General features: G+C 34.6%; 1 protein-coding gene across 1 annotated transcript in view; it reads right to left on the bottom strand.

Annotated features, from left to right (window-relative positions):
- The window catches only part of LOC110018182 (NAD-dependent protein deacetylase SRT1), a 67,710-nt gene extending 50,264 nt beyond the window's left edge, over positions 1-17,446 (bottom strand). The window contains exons 1-5 of the mRNA XM_020715411.1: positions 16,871-17,446; positions 15,744-15,773; positions 15,536-15,628; positions 11,862-11,981; positions 1,378-1,478 (exon numbers count right to left, since the gene is read on the bottom strand). Coding sequence (XP_020571070.1) covers positions 1,378-1,478; positions 11,862-11,981; positions 15,536-15,628; positions 15,744-15,773; positions 16,871-16,969 — 443 coding nt within the window. The 5' untranslated portion in view covers positions 16,970-17,446. The remainder of the gene's footprint in view (positions 1-1,377; positions 1,479-11,861; positions 11,982-15,535; positions 15,629-15,743; positions 15,774-16,870) is intronic.
- Positions 17,447-19,561: the final 2,115 nt, after the last annotated feature.

The following is a 19,561-nucleotide window of genomic DNA, read 5'->3' as shown; positions in this document are numbered from 1 at the left end:
TCTTTCGCCCCATCGCCCCCCCCCCCGCCTTCGTCGCTCCCCGCCGCCAGTTGTCGCCTGATGCCCGCCACCATTCCCGCCCCCCTCCGCCAGTTGTCGCCCAATGCTCGTCGTCGCTCCCGCTATCTACCGCTGACCGCCCCCCGCCACCGCCGCGACTGCTGCCTCCTCTGGCCTACTGGCCTCTGCCAGCCACCGCCCGTCCACCACCCACTGTCAACTTGTCCACATGTAATGCTTCGTGCTGGTTGGAGCAAGGAAGATATCGTATATGTCATGGGCAACAGAACTTAATAGTGGAGCGCACATGAACCCGGTCGTTTATTAAAAATTATAGATTCTTCTTTAAAAAAACAAAAAATACCCAATCAAATATATTTTATACTTTTTTTGTTTTAAAAAATATAAAATCATAGCAGTACCAAATGCATTTTCTAAAAACAAAAAATAGAAAACAAAACAAAAAACAAAACATACTAAAAATAAAAACAAAAATAAAAAATCGAAAGTTGACGATGATGATGACAACAATAACTAGGATGATGATGATTTTGGATTTAAGGGTACCTTTGTGATATCTTATAATCTTTTTATGATCTTATATAAAATATAAAAATTTTAATAAAAAAATATCTATACAGCTTGAAGTCCATCAAGGTCTTCCTAATCAGCCAACCTAAAACATAGCTTGCAGGCTAATCGAACAAGTTAACCACACGAACTTGAAAAAGTAACAAATCTCCATCAATCTCCATGCAAGGTGAGGCAAGGTTCTTTGAAGCGATAAGCTAGTTCTCAACAAAATTCATGCAATCATACATGGAAGCATAGGAACAATTAAGCTACTAAGTTTCAAAGAGCTTTGCAGCTCTTTTCTGGTGTTTGTTTGCTTATTTTCAATCAATTTGAGTCATTTGTTCTACTTGGAAGCTGATTGAAAATGTTATGGAGTTCATTTTTTTGTTTAGGTGTAGGATAGCTTTACCCAGTTGAGTATTTTAATCAAGTTTAGTTCTTAGAATTAAATCATTTCATGCTTAAGAACAAAATGGAGTATAAAATCATCCAAATTTCATGAGAAGTTGAAGACAATCAAACTAAAAGTTTTAAACTTCAACAAAAGTCTTGAAATTAAGGTTTTGAAAGAGCATAAAAATTTCAAATCCTACTTTTGCTTCATCTTTTCTCCTTAAAGTGTCCTAAACATATCATTGTCCTGCACTAGGGGAAGGACAACAAAAGCATATGTCAAAGTGATTAAACACAGGTCGAACAATAAACAAATGACACCAGAAGCCATCCATGAAAGGTATTTCATTATTAACTACAAAATAGCAAAAAAATTTAAACTTTTGAGAAAAGAAACTGAAAGCATACTCTGTTCCACATGACGGACAAAGTTCACTGAATGAATTCCCGTGTAACTCTGCAAGTTTCTCTCTTGGTATTCCAGATCGAAGGTGAAGGCTGTCTATATTCTGTAAAAGAAATTGTTTTACCACGATCAAAAGGCTAGAACGACAAATTAAATTCAGTTCTAATAATGTTAGATCAGCATAGTTCTGTAAAAACAATTACATGCGTAGAACAAAAAATAAAGCAAATATTTGGCCAAAAAAATTAAAAGCCAAAAGACCTCATCAAAGTTAGGAACAAATATCAAATATGGAAAAATGAGGATGTTTCCATTTATTTGTATACCAAATACAACAAAAACAACAAGACTTTATTCCACTAGGTGGGGCCGGCTACATGAATAAATTTTCTCCATTGTGTCCCATTAAGTATCATTTCCATTTAATTTTAATAGATTAAGATCATTTTTTATACAATATACTCAAGTCTTTTTAGATCGCCCTCTGTCTTTCTTAACATAAGTCGAATCTAAAAATCGACGTCATATATTTGTCATCTTTAATACACTTTACTTAAATAAAAGGCTAATATCTAATCTATTATAAAGATCACTAAAAACATAATTTTTAACTTCAAAAATTTTTCTCTCAGATTCTCTACGGGTCACCTTATATTTTTCTCAATTCTCTAAGTTTTTATATTTAAACCAATTTTTATAACACAACTTCTTATATTTTATCTTTTCTTGCATATTATTATTCTAATACCAACCATTTTCATTTATAAAAAATTTTCCTTTTGATTTTATAAATACAACTATTGTCAATAGTTTAATAGTGTTTGTTACTTTATCACACATAAAATTAACTTTCTCATGAACATCCCAAATCTTAAAATCTTGAAGTTTATTCATAAAAATATTTTTATTTGTCTTTTAGGTGCCCCAATTTAATTCTATGACAATGTTTCATTATATTTTTTATTTACAACTCCTCAACTTAAAATCCAGAACTAATAATCGATGTCAATTACTTAAATTTTCACTTGGAATGACCTTACACAATCTTACATTTTCGACAATCTCTTTTTCTCATAAGAAAATAATTCATAATTAACAATCAATGTTGAGTACTTAAATTTATTTTTTTACCAAATGAAAGTGAAAAAAAATCCACAAAAGTTTATTTCTTAAATCAAATATGTTAGTGGCAATTTAACATTCACCCATTACATTATCTAAGAAAAGTAGAAAATAATTTGTGTTTTTTTTTGTGGCCAATAATTTTAAAATATATGTTTAGCCATACTAAGACATGAAAGGTTTGGAATACCGTATAAAACCTACAATACACCACATACCAAGACCAGTATCATGCCTTCTTTTGATCATATATACTTTAATTTTAACATGATTAAAAGGACAAACTTCTGTGGGGATGCATTTTAAAATTATTTTAAATCATACTACTGAAAATTGTGACACAAAAAAACTCAAAACCAAATTATCTATGATACCCTTAGGTAGAATCAAGCAAAAGTATTATATATCGAGGGATCTTTTGGTGTAATGGTTTAAATTTTATTGGAAATTCCAAAGATAGTGTGCTCGTATAGGAGCACTCTCAAGATAGGTGACCTCATAGGAAGTTACACTAATGGGGTGAACTGCGAGATCAATTAACCAAAGTAGACAATATCTCGATGGGTAAGGATTTTGGGTGTTAGTGTGTTACAAATGTTATTAGAGCATTACACCAATCTAAAGATAAGATTATATGCCTAGTGGATGATTTTGGGTTATTAGCACTAATGAAGACATCAGTTACTTAAGGGACTGGTTGGAAGGATTTTTTGTGTATTGTAATTCATTTACAAGGATTTGAAGAAATTATATGTTCTGTATAAAGAAGTATAAGAACAATGCAAAGTTTTAATGAATTTAAAGTTCATTCCTTCATTTTGCTTGAATTTAAAATCCGGCCAATTTTACCGAATTTGAATTAAACTGTAAAATGATATCGGCAAATCGTCACCCACCGTCGCCCCCCTTACTTGCCTCCTAAATAAATTTTCACTTATTTTCAATCTACTTCAAACCAAACAAAAAAATATAAAGTCGTGCGTTTATTTTACAGTGAACCAAACAACCATAAAGCATTTCAGATACATTGTAATAACAGTACTCTACAAACATTTTACATTGTACTTCATTTTCAGCAAACCAAACAACCTCTAAATGGAAAAGATTGTAGAACACCTAAAGTTGTATGAAATTGAACTCATATATATTGAGAGATCTTTTGGATAATGATTGGAATTTCATCAAAAACTCTGAAGTTAAATATGCTTGTATGGGAGCACTCTCAGAATGGGTAACCCCCTCAGAAGTTACATTAATAGGATATAAACAATGAGGTTTCTAGACCAAAGAGGACAATATCTCGATGGGTGAGAGTTTGATTTGCATTAAGGGGCATTTACCTACATAGCAAGCAATTCTTCTGTATTTAGAAATCTCACACCCAAATCTTCATAGTCCCCACATACCACACAAATATTTCCTATGATGTCAAAACCATCGCTAATTATCATTGTTCACATGTTAAATCCACCTTTTTAAGCATAGGAAAAGTAGTAAGTAGGTCAACATCAAAGTTTTGGTGTAAGATAGGTAAACATATAAGAATTATGTGTTACATGCATAAATTTCCCATTAATTTATGCATTATGATGTGAGACGAGAGCCTTTCCGAGGTACTACGGTGTTGAGGCATTCGGCTCCCGTTATCGCTAGAGTCAAGACCAAACCAAAACATTTTTTTTGTTTTTTTTTTATTTTTTATCTTTATTTCTTGTTCCTTCCATTGCTTCCTTACTCTTCAAGTTCTTGCTTAATTCTTTACTTTGTAATTAGGTTCTTTGCTATCAGGAACATATATATGTTGTACTAATATTTTCTTGGGAGCTTAGCTAATTTTTTTTAATTTTGAGCGTTATTTCTCTGAATTTCTGCTCTCCAAAGTATTGTAGCATCTTCTCCTCGCAAGTGGTGTGCATAAAGCTTGCCTAGAAAGAGGTGGTCGTCCGCACCTCATCGATTTACAATTTGCCTATTGTTTCTTGTCGAACAGCCAACAAAATCGCTGCCACCTGTTGTTTTTAGCAGAAAACTGCACTTTTCTGCTCTTGGGTCCTAGCAGTCATTCGTGTCAATTATCAGCCTACGTACGCCCCCCACGCCCCGTATCAATGTTACAACCTCTCCAACACCTTTTGTGCCTTATCACACCTTCTAGGAGCTCTAGTACAGTGTTATACTCTTTCCACCGTATTAATAGCACTTCATGTTGGTTCTACTTACAAGAAATTTTGTTGTTGTGTTCCAGAAGAACTTGATCCTGAGTAGGTTTGAGATCAACCCCTGATCCAATCAAAAGCCAAACTCAAACAAATTGAGTTTAGTTTAAACCAAAATTACTCAATCTTTTTTGCAGGTCCATCATTGATTAAATTTCACATTATTGATACTTAATTTTACTTTAATACAAAAATTATAGTCGTTAGATTCAAATATATACATGTATATATACAATGTGAAAATCTTCACCAAGTCGCTCATATCATGAACCAAGACATCTACATATTTTTGTTTATTTACTTTTAATGTAAAATAGTACTATATCAAGGGGTACAAACAAACAATCAAACTCATGAAAAGCAATCAAGCCTATAGTTGTCCACATGGATAATACTGCTGACGCGGGTGTGGTCTTACGCCTTAGGCAAACACAAAAGAGGGACTTCCATCTAAGATCATGTCTGGAGAGCCTGATTAGCCAAGTTCTGAGTTTTCCAATGCAAGGCGAGCAATCATCTAGGCTTCCAATCTACCTGTATTTAGGATCTTCTAAGGGTTATTTTATGGCACTAATATAAATACATTGTTGTAAGATCTGCTAAGAACTTTTTCTTGAATTTTATAATATTAGATATCGCTTTTTTCAAAATCTCTCTTCTTGGGAGAGTTGTATTCCTTATTCCCTTTGCAAGTGCCTGTAACTTGTACAAGAATAGGGGTTTGCTTCGTTTCAACGTTCGCAAATCTCTAATATAGTCGCTAATTACCTCATCTCAACTTGTCCTCTACAAAGTAGTTGTTGTTCACTTTCTCGTCGCCTCTAAACCCTTGCATTTAGTGATTTTACTCCTTAATACCTTAGTACAACACCCCCACTTCCTTGATCCTTTAACACCATTTAGGAGCTCTCTAAATCAGTGTCATTTATTATAGAACCACCTAAACTTTAGTGTTTTTTTGTCCAAATTCTAAACTTAAGCCACATAAACTAATCAATCTACCAACACAAATACCCAACTTCCATTCAAGTCCCTACCACCACTCACTCTGAATCAAATTTAAAAAATCCCACTTTCACCCTAGTTAAAACTTTAGGTTGAGGAGATCTGACATGTCACCAAGGAGAAGTTTTCAATGAAGTGTTCAAGATCTTATCATGAAAAATATGTAAAGAAAAATCCACCATTATAACGGAGGCTCTCTGATTTTGAAAGAAGGCGGTATAACGAGGTCAGGACAAGTAATAATGGTAATCACGGGATTGATAAAAGAGAGCATTTTTCTGCCAAGAAGCCTCAAGTGCCAAAAAGCTTGTGTCATTAATTTGACATTGAGTATAAGAGAAGAGAGGATAACCTTGGAGTGAAACTTGATTTATTGAATTTTAATAGTCGTATGAATCTGGATGAATTTAATGAGTAGCTCTAGAAAATGGAGCGAGTTTTAGAGTATAAAGTCATTTCACCTGACATAAAGGTTAAGTTAACAGTCATCAAAATAAAGGGAATGATTCCCAATGATGAGAAAATTTGAAATGTTTATATCTCATAAAGGAATTAGTAAAATATTGATCTGGCCGGCCCAAGATGAAGAAGATTCAATGCAAGTGTCTCCCAACATATAAAAACATAATATATTTTTGAAACATAATTATTTAAAACAAAATGACCTACCAATAGAGTACACCACCCAGTTTGAACAACTCATATTAACATGTGAGTTGATGGAGCTAGAGAAGAGAAGAGAAGAGCGTAATAATCTAATATATTGAAGGATTGAAATCATCTATTGGCAATGTGGTGCAGTTATAGCCCTAATGAACTTTACAAAATGTGCAAACCTTACCCTAAAGGCAAAAAAGCAACACAACAACAATGGATCCACTCCAAAATTCAAATTGGGCTTGATCATGGGTTCGGGTGGTAAGAATACCTTGACCCAAATGCCAAAACATGGCCAATGAGAGGAAAATTCAAAACAAAAACGAGCTAAGGTTGATTGGACCAGGATCCTCAAGATATTTCCAGTTACGATGTGCTTCAAATATCATAGGCATGCACACATTACATCCACTTACCCAAACATGAGAGTAATTTTTCTCATTGAACAATGTGCAATTGAAAAAAAAAAGAGTGGAGACTCTAGAGATGATGATAATGAAGAGAAGGATGAGGTGAGATGTTTGTGATTCAACAAGTTCTCCAAACTGGACCCAAAAACGAGCAACAGTGGGTTAGACAGAACAACTTTTGAACATGTTGTACTATGAAGGGAAAGATGTATAATCTCATTATAGATGGAGATTGTGATAATATAGTATCCACCAAGATAGTGGACAAATTGAGCCTCACTACTCAAAATCATTCCTAATCATATTCTCTTATTTTGTAAAAAAGAAAAGAATGAGGTCAGTGTTGATAAGAGGTATTTGATGGAGCTTCCATTGAATAAAAACAATAGGAGCAAATGTGATGTGGTGTCTTGTTTATCAATTTATATCACATTTTATGGGGTCGATCATGGCAGTATGACGGGCACAATTTGCGATGGTCATAAGAACATGTACTCTTTCATCAAACATGAGAAATAAATTGCGCTTTTGTCATTAAAAGAATCAACATTGATAAGCACCATATAGAAATGGGTGCTAAGTTTCATGGACAAATTTTTTGCGGACTATGAGAGAGACGCATTACTAGGGTTGGTGATGTTTGAGGACAAGTGAGATAAAAGAGCCAATACTTGAAGCAATGCGGCTTCTACTTGAGAATTTTCAAGATGTTATGACGACGAGTATAAACTAGTCGAGCCAAGCTCGAGTCTCATGCTTGGATCGTTGGTCAAAATACAAGTTTGAGCTCAAGTCGAGCTTGCCATTAGCTCAAATGATGAACTCTAACTCGGCTCATGGTACTAATAACAAGCTTGCGAGCGAGATCGTGAGTTCTACAAAAGAAGTCATCAAAGTGATCAATGACGAGAGAAAAAATGATGGGTGGGTCAACGAAGAAGACATCAATGTGACTGAAATATAGCTAGTGGAGCTGGCTCATGAGCTAATGAGCCGGGCCTTGTTTAATAAATGAGCTTGAGCTCGAGCTCACAGTGATCTCAATTTAAGATTTAAGCTCGACTTGCAGAGACCACAGACTTATACACTTAGTTCAAACTGATAGACTATCATATAGGTTACCACCTCTATGTGAGATTCAACATGTTATAGATCTCATGACAGTATCGGAGCTCCCCAACCAACCAGCATAGCATATGTGACAAATAGAGTATGAGAAGTTGCAGAAGCGGATTGAGGATATGATGGCTCGGGAAAAAGTTTGTGAAAGTGCTAATGTGTGTGTTGTATCAGCTTCAATTGTGCCCAAAAAAAATAGATTATGATATATGTGCATTGAAAGCAAGACTGTGAACAAAATCACCATTAAATGTCAATTCTTTATTTCGAAATTGGATGACTTGTCGAATCAATTGCATGGAGCTAGCACCTCCTCCATAAGTGATTTAAGTGTAGCGGCCACCATCAGATTTGGATGAGATCTAAGAACGAGTGAAAAATCACTATCAAGATGAGGATTGGGTTAAATAAGTGAGCAATCATATCTTTTGTCATATCCAATGCATCGAGCATTTTTATGAGGATGATGACTCATGTTTTTTGAGCCTTTGGAGTGTAGTTATTCTGAGAAGGAGCGTTTGTAACACCTATGATAGGTTTTGGGAAATCTTCGAAAAAAGCAATTTTATTATGGTCATCTAAATAAGTCACTTTCTGACACGACAATTGTATTTCCTTTGATATATTATTTCAAAGGTTGGCATTGAGATAAAACCCATTAAGATTGAAGCTATCATAAAATATCCCACATTCATTTACTAGTATTTCCATAAATTGACTTCTTTCAACAATATTTTTATCAAGAAACTCAACTCTACTGAGACAACATTGATGGAGCTTTTCAAATCAAATAAAATCAATTGGACAGATGAGCACAGACGAGTTTTGATGCTTTGAAAAAAGAGGTTACTCAAGCCTTTGTACTAGCTCTTCTGAAAATTAATCAGACTCTTGAGATTAAGTGTAATGTCTCTAATGAGAGAATTGGAGTCGTATTGAGCCAAGATGGGCATCCAATCGCCTTAGTGAAAAACTAAACAATTCCAGATGAAAATGTTTCACCTACGATAAGGTCTTTCATGTCATTATAAAAGCTCTCGGGCATTAGCGTCGTTATTTACTGGCCAATGAATTCACCCTCCATATTGATCAACGGGTCCCAAGATTCTTGAACAATCAAAGTAAACTAAAGGGTGTGCATGCATCCTGGGTTGAATTTCTCTCGGCTTTTTATGTTGTACTCAAGCACAAAACAGAGTCAAAATAAGGTCGCAATCACCTATTGATCATTATCATGCAATTGAATTTAATTGACCTTGAAGTATTGAAAGATTTGTATGCTATTCATGATGACTTTTAGGAGATTTAGATTCATTGTCAGAATAGTCCATGAGAGTAGTATTACAAACCTGACAGATACTTGATTTCCAAAATAGGTTGTGCATCTTAAGTTTAGACTGAGTCTGTTCTACAACAGTGCCGCAAAAGAAGGATAATAAAGCATTTTGGCAAAACAATTATTTTCTTAGTGAAAGAAAACTTATGTTGGCTTAGATTGGAAGTAGAAGTGAAGAGGTATGTCAGACAATGCAAGTTATGTCATTTGGCTAAAACTCAAGAGCAAAATACGGGTCTCTCTGTTGTCTATTCTAGGGCTCCCTTAGATGAATATAAGCATGGAATTCATTATGGATATTTCCCAGAGCCTCCACAATGAAGTATTAGGTTAATGGACCACTTCTCCAAAATGATACATTTTATATCCTATCATAAAACGATGGGAAATTCACAACTTACAGACTTATAGTTCAGAGAAATAGCTCATCTTCATAGTGTGCCTAGGACATCATATCAGATAGGGATATAAAAATTTTTAAATATTTTTGGAATTATTTAAAGGGAAAGCTAAGTACAAAGCTCCAATTTAGTATAACGGCATAGTCACGGACATATAAACAAACATATGTGATAAATCACACTTCAAAAAATTTCCTTAGGTGCTTTATGGGAAAGAACATCATGCAGTGGGATTTGATCTTTTCTTACGTTGAGTTTGCCTATAATGAATTCACTAGCTATTCCACATGTCACAACCCCTTAAGAGTGTATATGGACAAAATCCTCTCACTCCTTTAAAGCTAGTACACCTAATACAAAATCCTCACTCTATATTGAGCTTAGCCCTAATGCAAAAGCTAGAGTTAAAGAGATTTAGATGGTAGCAAGAGCAGGTGATGACAGAAAATGTCAAGTTAAATGTTAAATGTTAGAAGTAGGCTAATAAATCCATGAAGATTATGGTATTCAAAGAAGGTAACTTATAGTGGATCAGATTAATGAAAGAGATATTTCCTATAAGTTCAGTTGGAAAGATCAGATCTAGAGTTGATTGTCTAATCAGGGTTATCAAGAGGATCAATGATAGCATAAATGATTGACCTACCGAGCGACTATACTATTATTGCAACCTTCAATATTGTTAATTTGGTGTTGTATTATGAGGATTCATATAACGTCAAAAATGAAGATGAAGCCCCTCTCACCCAAAGAAAATGGCACAAATGTGGTGGCAGGTGCAAGTATGGTGGCAGACGCAAAAGAGGGACTTTTGTCCCAGTCCAAGCAAAGAGAGCCCAATTAGCTCTATTATGTTGCCCAAGGGATGGGGCCTACATAGTCTTTTAGGCCTTTAATCTACCATATTTAGGAATTTATTAGGGTTAGTTTTATGGCACTAATATAAAATATTTTGTTATGAGATCGATTACGCACTTTTGCTTAGATTTTATAACATTAGAAATCTGTTTCTCTTAATCTCTCTCCTTGAGAGATATGAATCATTATTTTCCCTTTATAAGTAGTGCGCCTAGAACTTGTAAAGAATATGTGGTGGCTTTGTTTCAACGTTCGTAGATCTCTGATATCATCACTGACAGCCTCATCTCAGCTTTCGTCTACAAACAGCTGGCAGCTGCTGTCCAATTTTTCGCCCCCACCAAACCATTACGTTTCTTAGATTTTACTACTTAACATCATGGTACAACACTCCCACTTCCTTCTTTGACTCTTTAACACCAACTAGGACTCCAAGACTGGCGTCAAGTTCATATCATTTTTCCATAGCATCCAAACAACCAGTTTCCCATCATTAGACGTTCCACACCATAGAAACAGCAGCAGCTAGCAGATGACTGCAAATTACATTACATGAAGTAACTCTAGCACAATGCAAGGCCGGGTAAGGAAAGGTAGAAGCCCTGGCTGGCACCTCCCCTTCACTAAACGGTGAAACCAGCAAGTTAGGTTGAATAAATTTGAGCAAAATGAACCAGGCCCATAAAGCTTATAACAAGTGGTTTGCACTCTAGAAAAGCCCAGCATCCAGAAAGAAAATAAACAAAAAGAATAACTGGAACATAACAACAACTTGTGGTCCACATCCAACATCCTGATTTTGGAGCACGTAGTCACACCACATGCCATAATCCTTGACAGAGGTCAATTAACCCAGCATCAAGTTACTAATACTCATGTCATTGATATCCACCCTTGGTGTCCTAGCAGTTTACAAAAAGTTGAAGATAGTCTGCCAGATTCTTGGGAATAAAAGAAAGACAACCAACAAGTATAGTTCTTCAAAGTACACATTGACCATAAACTTTAAACAGTTTTTGTCATTTGTAGTCACATACTCACATCCATGCATATCCAAAAGCAAGCACGACAAGCAGGGTAATAGAAGCATTAATTACCAAAAAAAAGGTAATTTACATTTTCGCACATAAATTAAAGCAGGAAAAACATGAATAATTAATACTTAAACAGTTTGTCAAATGGCCAATTAAGAAAACCAAATAAGAGATCGCTATATAATTTTTTAAAAAGAAATGGATTTGTCAATTATAACTATTTTTGTATGGTCTAATTGTTTGAAAGCGTAGAGTTTTGTTGACTACTTATGGAGGCATGTGTAATTTAACAAGTCATTAACTCAACAGTAAGACAGTAGAGAGCTACCTGGCTAATAACAAACTTTAAGATGCCGTTTCTTTCCAATTCAACTAATGCCATATGCGTTAAGCTTGGCATTGCGCGATGAAAAGGAAGAGATGCTTCAGGCACGCCCTTGCCTTCCCTCTGCAATTTCAAATGATAGCTGATGTAAACTTCTATTTCATATAGTAACTGTTTGCAGAGAAAGAAATCAAAGTGTTTCCATCACAGCATATAAGCCTTACAAACTGATTTCTAATTCAATCCCACAACTACAGCATTCCAGAGAAAGAAGCCAATGATCATGATTTACTTTTATCAATGATCCAATTTTTTTATCATTAGAAAGCACTCAACCGATAAGCATCAGATGTATCAAATAGATTGTAAGCGACAATAATTTTTCTTTATAAACCATCCTTGCTTGATCTTGTGATGTTTTTCACTTATTGTAGCTATTAAAATAAGCCCCAAAAGTGTGTGGACAATAGCCTATCCTATTTACCATAATTCTAAAAACCCTGCCCTATCATGATTTGTTAGAATCTTTCTCAAAATCGCACCATATTGTTGTCCTGGTTGTCCAATATACAATTTGTCAGAGTTTTGGATGTTATCACATTTAGTTACAAGCGGAACATTTAGGGAAAAGTGTTCTAATAAAACTATAAAAATGTGTTGCTCCTAATAATGGCAGAAGTTGGATAACTTGCATGAATGGTTAGAATCGTAGTAGACTTGTGATCAATTGTGTTGAGACGTCAACAATCAAGAACCAATGAATTAAATACAAGAGCGGAAAATAAGACAGTACTATGATCAAGATTAACAATCAAAAGAAAGGTTTCTATGACATCATTAATAAGAATACACTTTTGTGGATTAGGAAAAAAAAAAGCTCACGGATGTAATATATGAAGGTTAATTGAGGATTGAAGAACTCTAAAACAAAATACAACATTGGAAGGTAAATAAATTGAAGATTGAAGATCTCTAAAACAAATTATATCTTTAGAAGAACCAAAAGAAAATCAACAAGTTTATTGTACTTAAAAAGCTTGATAGTAATGACTACTAAATAAAGCATAAAAATACTTCAAATTCCAAAATTACAATCATCACCATCAATCCTTATATTTTGGTCATTCCTGTTGAATATTAATGATGGCTGACAAATATACTTACTATGATTTTGAGTCAAATCTAGATAAAAATGAATAACTAGATCAATTTACTGACCAAGAAAATTATTTTAAAACCTAATTTTAAAATATGTGTTAAAATTAAATTCAATACAACTAAAAAATAATGGATATGTAAAACTAGTTTGTACATTGCATAAGCAAAGTGTAAATTAGTCCATTAGTTAGAGTTTCTTAACGCATACACAACATATCAAGTTCAATTCCTATCCCTAACAATTTTTTTACTTGTAATTTGAGTTCAATAAAAAAATTGAAAGCCGACTCGTGATTGAATCAATTTTGATGTTGGACAAATTCAACTTGAAAGACAGCAATTTTTAGTTAAATTTAATTCCAACACGACGAGATCTCGAACAATTCGCTCTAGCTCGGCACGTTGTTAGCCTAAGAAGATATTAACAGTAAGCATTAAACTGAAAGATGGGATGAATCTTGTATTTGTTAAAAATGCAACATAATATACTATAAGTGTAAGTTTACATTGCATTCAAGAGGAATTTTAGAGAAATACAGAACAATCTTGGAGTATGAATAGGTAGCCATTAAGATCATGGAAGCAACTAAAATGAAAGATCCAGTTACTCCAATATTGTCCCCAAAACTCAAGGGGTCAAATAAAGTTAGCATAAACGCATAATCAAGAAAATGAGATGATATAATGGAGCATTTATTTCGATTTGAAGGATTATATTAAGGATATGTTTGGGCAGCTTATTTGGTGCGATGGCGTTTTGAAAACGCACATGGCCTATTCGGGTAAATTGCGTTTTGGCAGCTTATATGTTTTCAAAATGCTGAAAATAGCATTTTCACACCGCACCTATCTAGGTGTGGTGGCAGCTTTCTGACAGCGGAATGGCTTTTCCAAAAAAATAAAAATTTGTAATAGCCACCACACATAGCTTATCAGCAGATTATTTTTAATCAGCTTATCAACAGATTATTCAATAAATTGCAGCTGCCCCAAACAGACCCTAAATTAATACTTCTGACATATTGAACTACATCATGGCACAGTTTAAAACAATTTAGAATCACAAGAAAACAACAGTTTGTTACTATATGTTTTAGTTTGATGATTTAGAATCTTTTGGCATTATATAGTACAAGTTCCTTTAATTTTTATGATATTTTACTTTTACAAAAGTCAAGATTTTTTATGATGGCAGTCAGCATTAGTTATGTCTTCTTAATCACGTACTTCGTGATATAAGAATGAGAACTTTGATGAATGATAAGTTTTTGTTTTGCAATCTTTGTTAAACCAACAAAATGAATTTTTTTCTGAGAAAACTCCATTAGAAAGTTTTTAGCAATTTCCAACCTTCTTCGAGGGGGCCTTAAGATGAAGATGATAATCCTCTTCAAACCGATTCAAAGATCAATACCCTAATCTGCGTCATATTTCATGTTTCGCCTCATCATATTGACCCTCTTCAAACTGATTCAAAGATCAATACCCTAATCTGCGTCATATTTCATGTTTCGCCTCATTATATTGACCATACTAGAGCTGCCAGGAGTAGCTACATCTATATCCCACAATCAAAAGGGAGAAGATTCTCCATGTCATTTGCCCGCCCATAGACCTAAAAATATGGGAGAGTTGGTCTCTGATTGTGAACAGAGGAATATCAGCTTAAGCTACACTGATTCTATAATGATTGGTGAATTACAAGAAGCTTAAAAAGTGAATAGGAAAACCTTTTTTCTTTGCAAGGAAGGAGTTATGTGGCAGTTAGAAGACAAGATTAAAGCATGGCACCGTATACTATCAAACTACTTGGTGAGTACTCTAGATTTAACTATAAATCACAGCACAAGTATTGAAACATTAGCCCTTATAAACAGAACTCATTGGCAAGATAGAAAATGCTATCAAGGTAACGATTACAGAGAACCAAAAACTTCATGCTTCATCAAACTTGGAGAAATTTGAATATAAAATAAAGTGAAGTTGTGTTCATTCTTAGAAAGGATGTCTACCAACCATTATAAACTTGATTTAAACCTTCCTTTAAATTTCAACAACGTAAAACAGTAAGATTCTTGGCACTGTTGAAAATATTCCCCACTTTCTAACATTTATTTTTCAAACTTGCTATATTTGTCATAAGGAGCATGTCTATCAAACATCACGAAAAGAGAGCAATTATAATAAAATGAAAAAGATGACCACACCAAACAAAACAAAAAAAAGTAACGTCCATAAAGAATTAAATCAACAAATTCTTTTATTTTCCTATTTAAAATTTGAAGCGATAAAGCCGAGCTATAAGGAATAAGTACAAGTAGTGAATGTTATGGCATTTGAACCATCCGGTAAGTTTATAGAGGCACAATTAGCAAGAACTTGGTGCAATCTAAAAAGCTAAAAAAGGAGAATTTGTGATTTCAAAAATAAGAAGATATGTGAAACACCAAAGGCTGACACTCAAAGAAATTTGCAAAAAAACAATAGTTATTATCACACACAATCAAGCTTTCATTCACCTGAAGGGTCCATACACCCTTTGGTCCACGAAAATCTGGTATGCCGCAAGCTGTTGATATCCCAGCACCCGTAAATGCCACCAAATGCTTGCTCTGGAAATTTAATGAATACAAAGTTACAAAAGCAATAGTGGATACTAAATTTCTCATCTCTTTAATTTCAAGACGAAATTTAAAAGATAAACTTTTGATTCTTGATATTTCTAACCTTCTTTATTATCATGGCCAGCTCTTCAATCTGCAGCTCGCAAACACAAAAATAATATATTATATTGCACTTGGTAAACAGTAAGAAAATTCATTTATTGTTTGACCAAAAAGTTTAGCAATTCAAGAGAAATTAGATTCTAGTTACCCCCACCAATCACCTTATCCAGAGGATAACTGAAAGCTAAAAAAATTAGAAAGAAATGCAACTATAAGCATAACTTCTAACAAGGGCAATCTGATAACATAAAAATAATGTCAATCATCAGTTTCAACAATTTGAGGTGTTAAGTGACGTTTCAACAGCTTGTTGCCTTAAAAGTTTCAAATGTATGAATATTTTTGAAGGAAAGAAAACAATTTAATAAAAAAATATGCAAACAGAGATTAAGAGTAAGATTAAAATTTGAAAAAAAAATGAAAAAAACAAAGGAGTAAAACTCACCAATTGAACGGGGTAAACAAAAAACAAGACTAAAGTCAAGATGGATAGAACATTAGTATAAGTTATGCTAACACTATGCCAAATACAATGTGGCTTAGAAGTTCGATTCAAATACATTTTTCTGTTGGCACTTGTGGACAAAAATTCATGCCACATTTTTTACTACCATGATAGCACGAACTTTTGCCAGGTCAACAGAGTTCTCATCTTATATCCCAACGTCTCTCCAATAAGATATCATAAAAAAAAGTAATATGTAACAATTTCTTTCTTATTATGATTCCCTCTCGTGATAAAACTCTAATGGATAGGAGACTTGTGAAAATATAAAATATGGATAGCTATATTGATGGGAACAAACTCCACAAACTGAATACAAACAAGCATTTAGATATATGAAGGAAGTCAGTTTTGAATCAACTTTATCAACGAAGAAGAAAGCTAAAAACGCTATAGCTATGAATTGATGGGAGGGTTGATCTTAACTTAAGCAAAGCAATGTGCAATGGCCGTATAAAATAATTTCATCTCAAGACCACATGTGTCACCATGTTTAATTTAAAATCAACTCCACCGCACTTTCCTTATGCGAAGGTAGTAAACATACTCGTTATACCATAAAAATTGATTTTCTGCTCGACTTAAGGTTCAAATCAAAGATATTTCATCTAACTAGGCCTTACTTTCCTTTGAAGAACGACGGGAGGGTCGAAAACCTCAGACAGCCCAACGACGCCAACGTCTTCTCTGTAAGATAACTTCTGGGCATAACCCAGAGACATTGCTGAGGTGCTATTCTTCGCCCCCTAAGAATTTGGACCGTAGAAACCCTCTCTACCTTCCCCTTCCCCCCAAAACAGGGAAACAAATTCGAGGGTTTCCTGCAAATACCGCGGGACTCCTCCCTTCAAAGCCTTCGATCCTGTCGGTAATGTAAAGCTCGCAGGAGAACAGTGTTTCGTCGCTCCTCCTGAATGCTTCAGGGATCGAAAAAACCATCTATTTTTGGCAGTTAGAAAGGAGTCACAAGCCTGGGGATGGTTGACTTGATCTCCGGCGATGGCCCTTTCTTGGAGAAGGATGATAGGCGATCATGGCTAGGTGGTGGAAGAGCTGGGCTTGTTGGATTTCTCAGAGCACAGGGAAAGTTCAGAGGAATTGGAGACACATATGCACGTACGGGATGAAGGGGTTCATTAATATATGACGATCCTATGATAGACATCGTACTCCATGGCCAAGTCCATGTCTGCGCCGAATCCGTTCCAGACGTTTGGGAGAAAAAAATATTAGGATATGTTTTAATTGAAATTATATTTGAATATTTTGCTATTAATTAAATAGGCTAAGAGTTTATTTGGGATTTTTTTAAAATTTTTTTTTTTTTAGATGTATTTTTAATAATTTTTCTATTTTTAAAATGTTAACTTGTAAGTTGTAAACACACGAAAATAATATTTATATGTAGAGTTGCAACTCTAATATGGCTTGATTAATATTGAATCATCTTTGTTCAAATTAATAAATAAACTTAGTATCTTTTATGATTGAAAGTTTAAATAAATCGAAGCTGAACATAGTATAAGTCATTTATCAATGTTCACAGATAAATTTATTTGTTGTTCAACAAGTAGCTCGTTAAATACTATTGATACGTTGTTGAAGAATTTTCATAATCTCGCATGATATTGAAGCATAACACAAATCTAGAGGTAATTTTTTAGTAATAAACATTTAGGTTTTGTTTGGGCCAGTTGCAATTGTTTGAATAAGCAACTGTGAAACTGCTGCAAATGAAACTGTTTTTCAAAAGACTATGATGATTACAAACACCACACTAAAAACAACTTTCCACCATATAACTTTCTAAAAATCAACAGGAAGTAGTTCTCAAAACAGAACCGTTGTGACGATCTGAAAAGCAAATCAAGCAGGAAGTTGTCTCAAATAGGCTCCCAAACTTTTATTAAAAATCATCCAAAACTTCAATATCAGTAACTTATTGTCAAACTAATCAACTTTTCGAGGCGGACACAATGATATTAAAATTGGTCTAATTTGAGTCAGATCAAACATAGGTCAAGTTGTTAATCAATTTTTTAAGTTTTCAGTGCATAATTAGAGAGTCAGACGAATTTCAAACTTGACATGCTTATAGTCATGCCAAGCGTCTCGACAATACGAGTCCAATGAGCCCAATATCATTCCATTTTGATATCATTAAGTTACTTTAAATGCTCACAAAAAATATCGTTCAATTGAGGGAATCTTTTTATGTCGTTTGATCAGAGAGGTATGAATTCTCTTTTTTTTTCTTAAATATGCTCTATATAAATAGAGTCCTACCCCTCTCTTGAGAGGAGACATATACCATGAGCTAAAGGAGGACCGGAGATTGGAGAAGGAGTTAAAGCCCGGTATCATTTTTGCACCGAAGATCTGGTGACAACCACTCCCGATCATTGTACAATGAACATTATACCTTAAAGAATTGTATACTCCTTTCCCAGATTTGAGGCAAGAACTTATACGTGTAATCACCAATTCGTATTTGATTGTTCTAACAGAGCCATGCCCCGTGTTTTTTTTTACTTTTATGGGTTTTAAGTGTGTGTTGGATTCTCATACAATACTAAGATTATAATTCATTGCTCCACCATCGCAAATCTTCTAACACTTATTAGTTTGTCGATGTTTGCGGGAAAGATAATCTAACTATTAAAGTACTCGTGAGACTTATTGTATGGCCACCAAACGCAATGCTCTCTACAATGGAGCATCTCGCTCCAATTAATCATTTCAAGGGCCAATTACAGAGCAAAGGGCGTCGACCTTCGCATCTTTCCACTCTAGAAGGCATTCTTTGCTGGCAAGGGCACCTTAAACCATCTCTAGAAGATTAAGTATACGGGATGGAGAAGTCTTAATTGAAGATTCTCTGGCTCTTATGCAAACCTCAACAGTCAATGCCTGCACAACCATATGAAGCTTACTCACCACTAGTTCAACAACCAACGATAAATGTCCTACTCGAACATACTTGTAATGTGCCTCCCTGCTATAAAACCTCACCCTGTTGGGCTGAGACTTTCTCGATGCTAAAAGTTCCACCCATTCATCTCGTACAACTCACCTGACACTACCCCATTTACTGTCGCTCCTATGATGTCATCTATGATAAGTTGCAACGCCTGATCTGAGAACAGTTCCCTTTAGAGTATAAGAATCACTTCATTGGTTATCGCAACTTTCAATAATTTTCTCCTATACAAGGCAGTCTTCCAACATCCCCATCCCAACGGTTTCAAGCTCTGAAGCATCGACTCTTACAAGGGGGTAACTGACCCCTACGAGCACAAAGATAATTATCGAAC

This window comes from Phalaenopsis equestris, unplaced genomic scaffold, assembly GCF_001263595.1.
Source record: "Phalaenopsis equestris unplaced genomic scaffold, ASM126359v1 Scaffold000006, whole genome shotgun sequence".
Taxonomy (NCBI): Eukaryota; Viridiplantae; Streptophyta; class Magnoliopsida; order Asparagales; family Orchidaceae; genus Phalaenopsis; species Phalaenopsis equestris.
The sequence above is the reverse complement of the archived record's forward strand: the minus strand, read 5'-3'. Positions and strand labels throughout refer to the sequence as shown.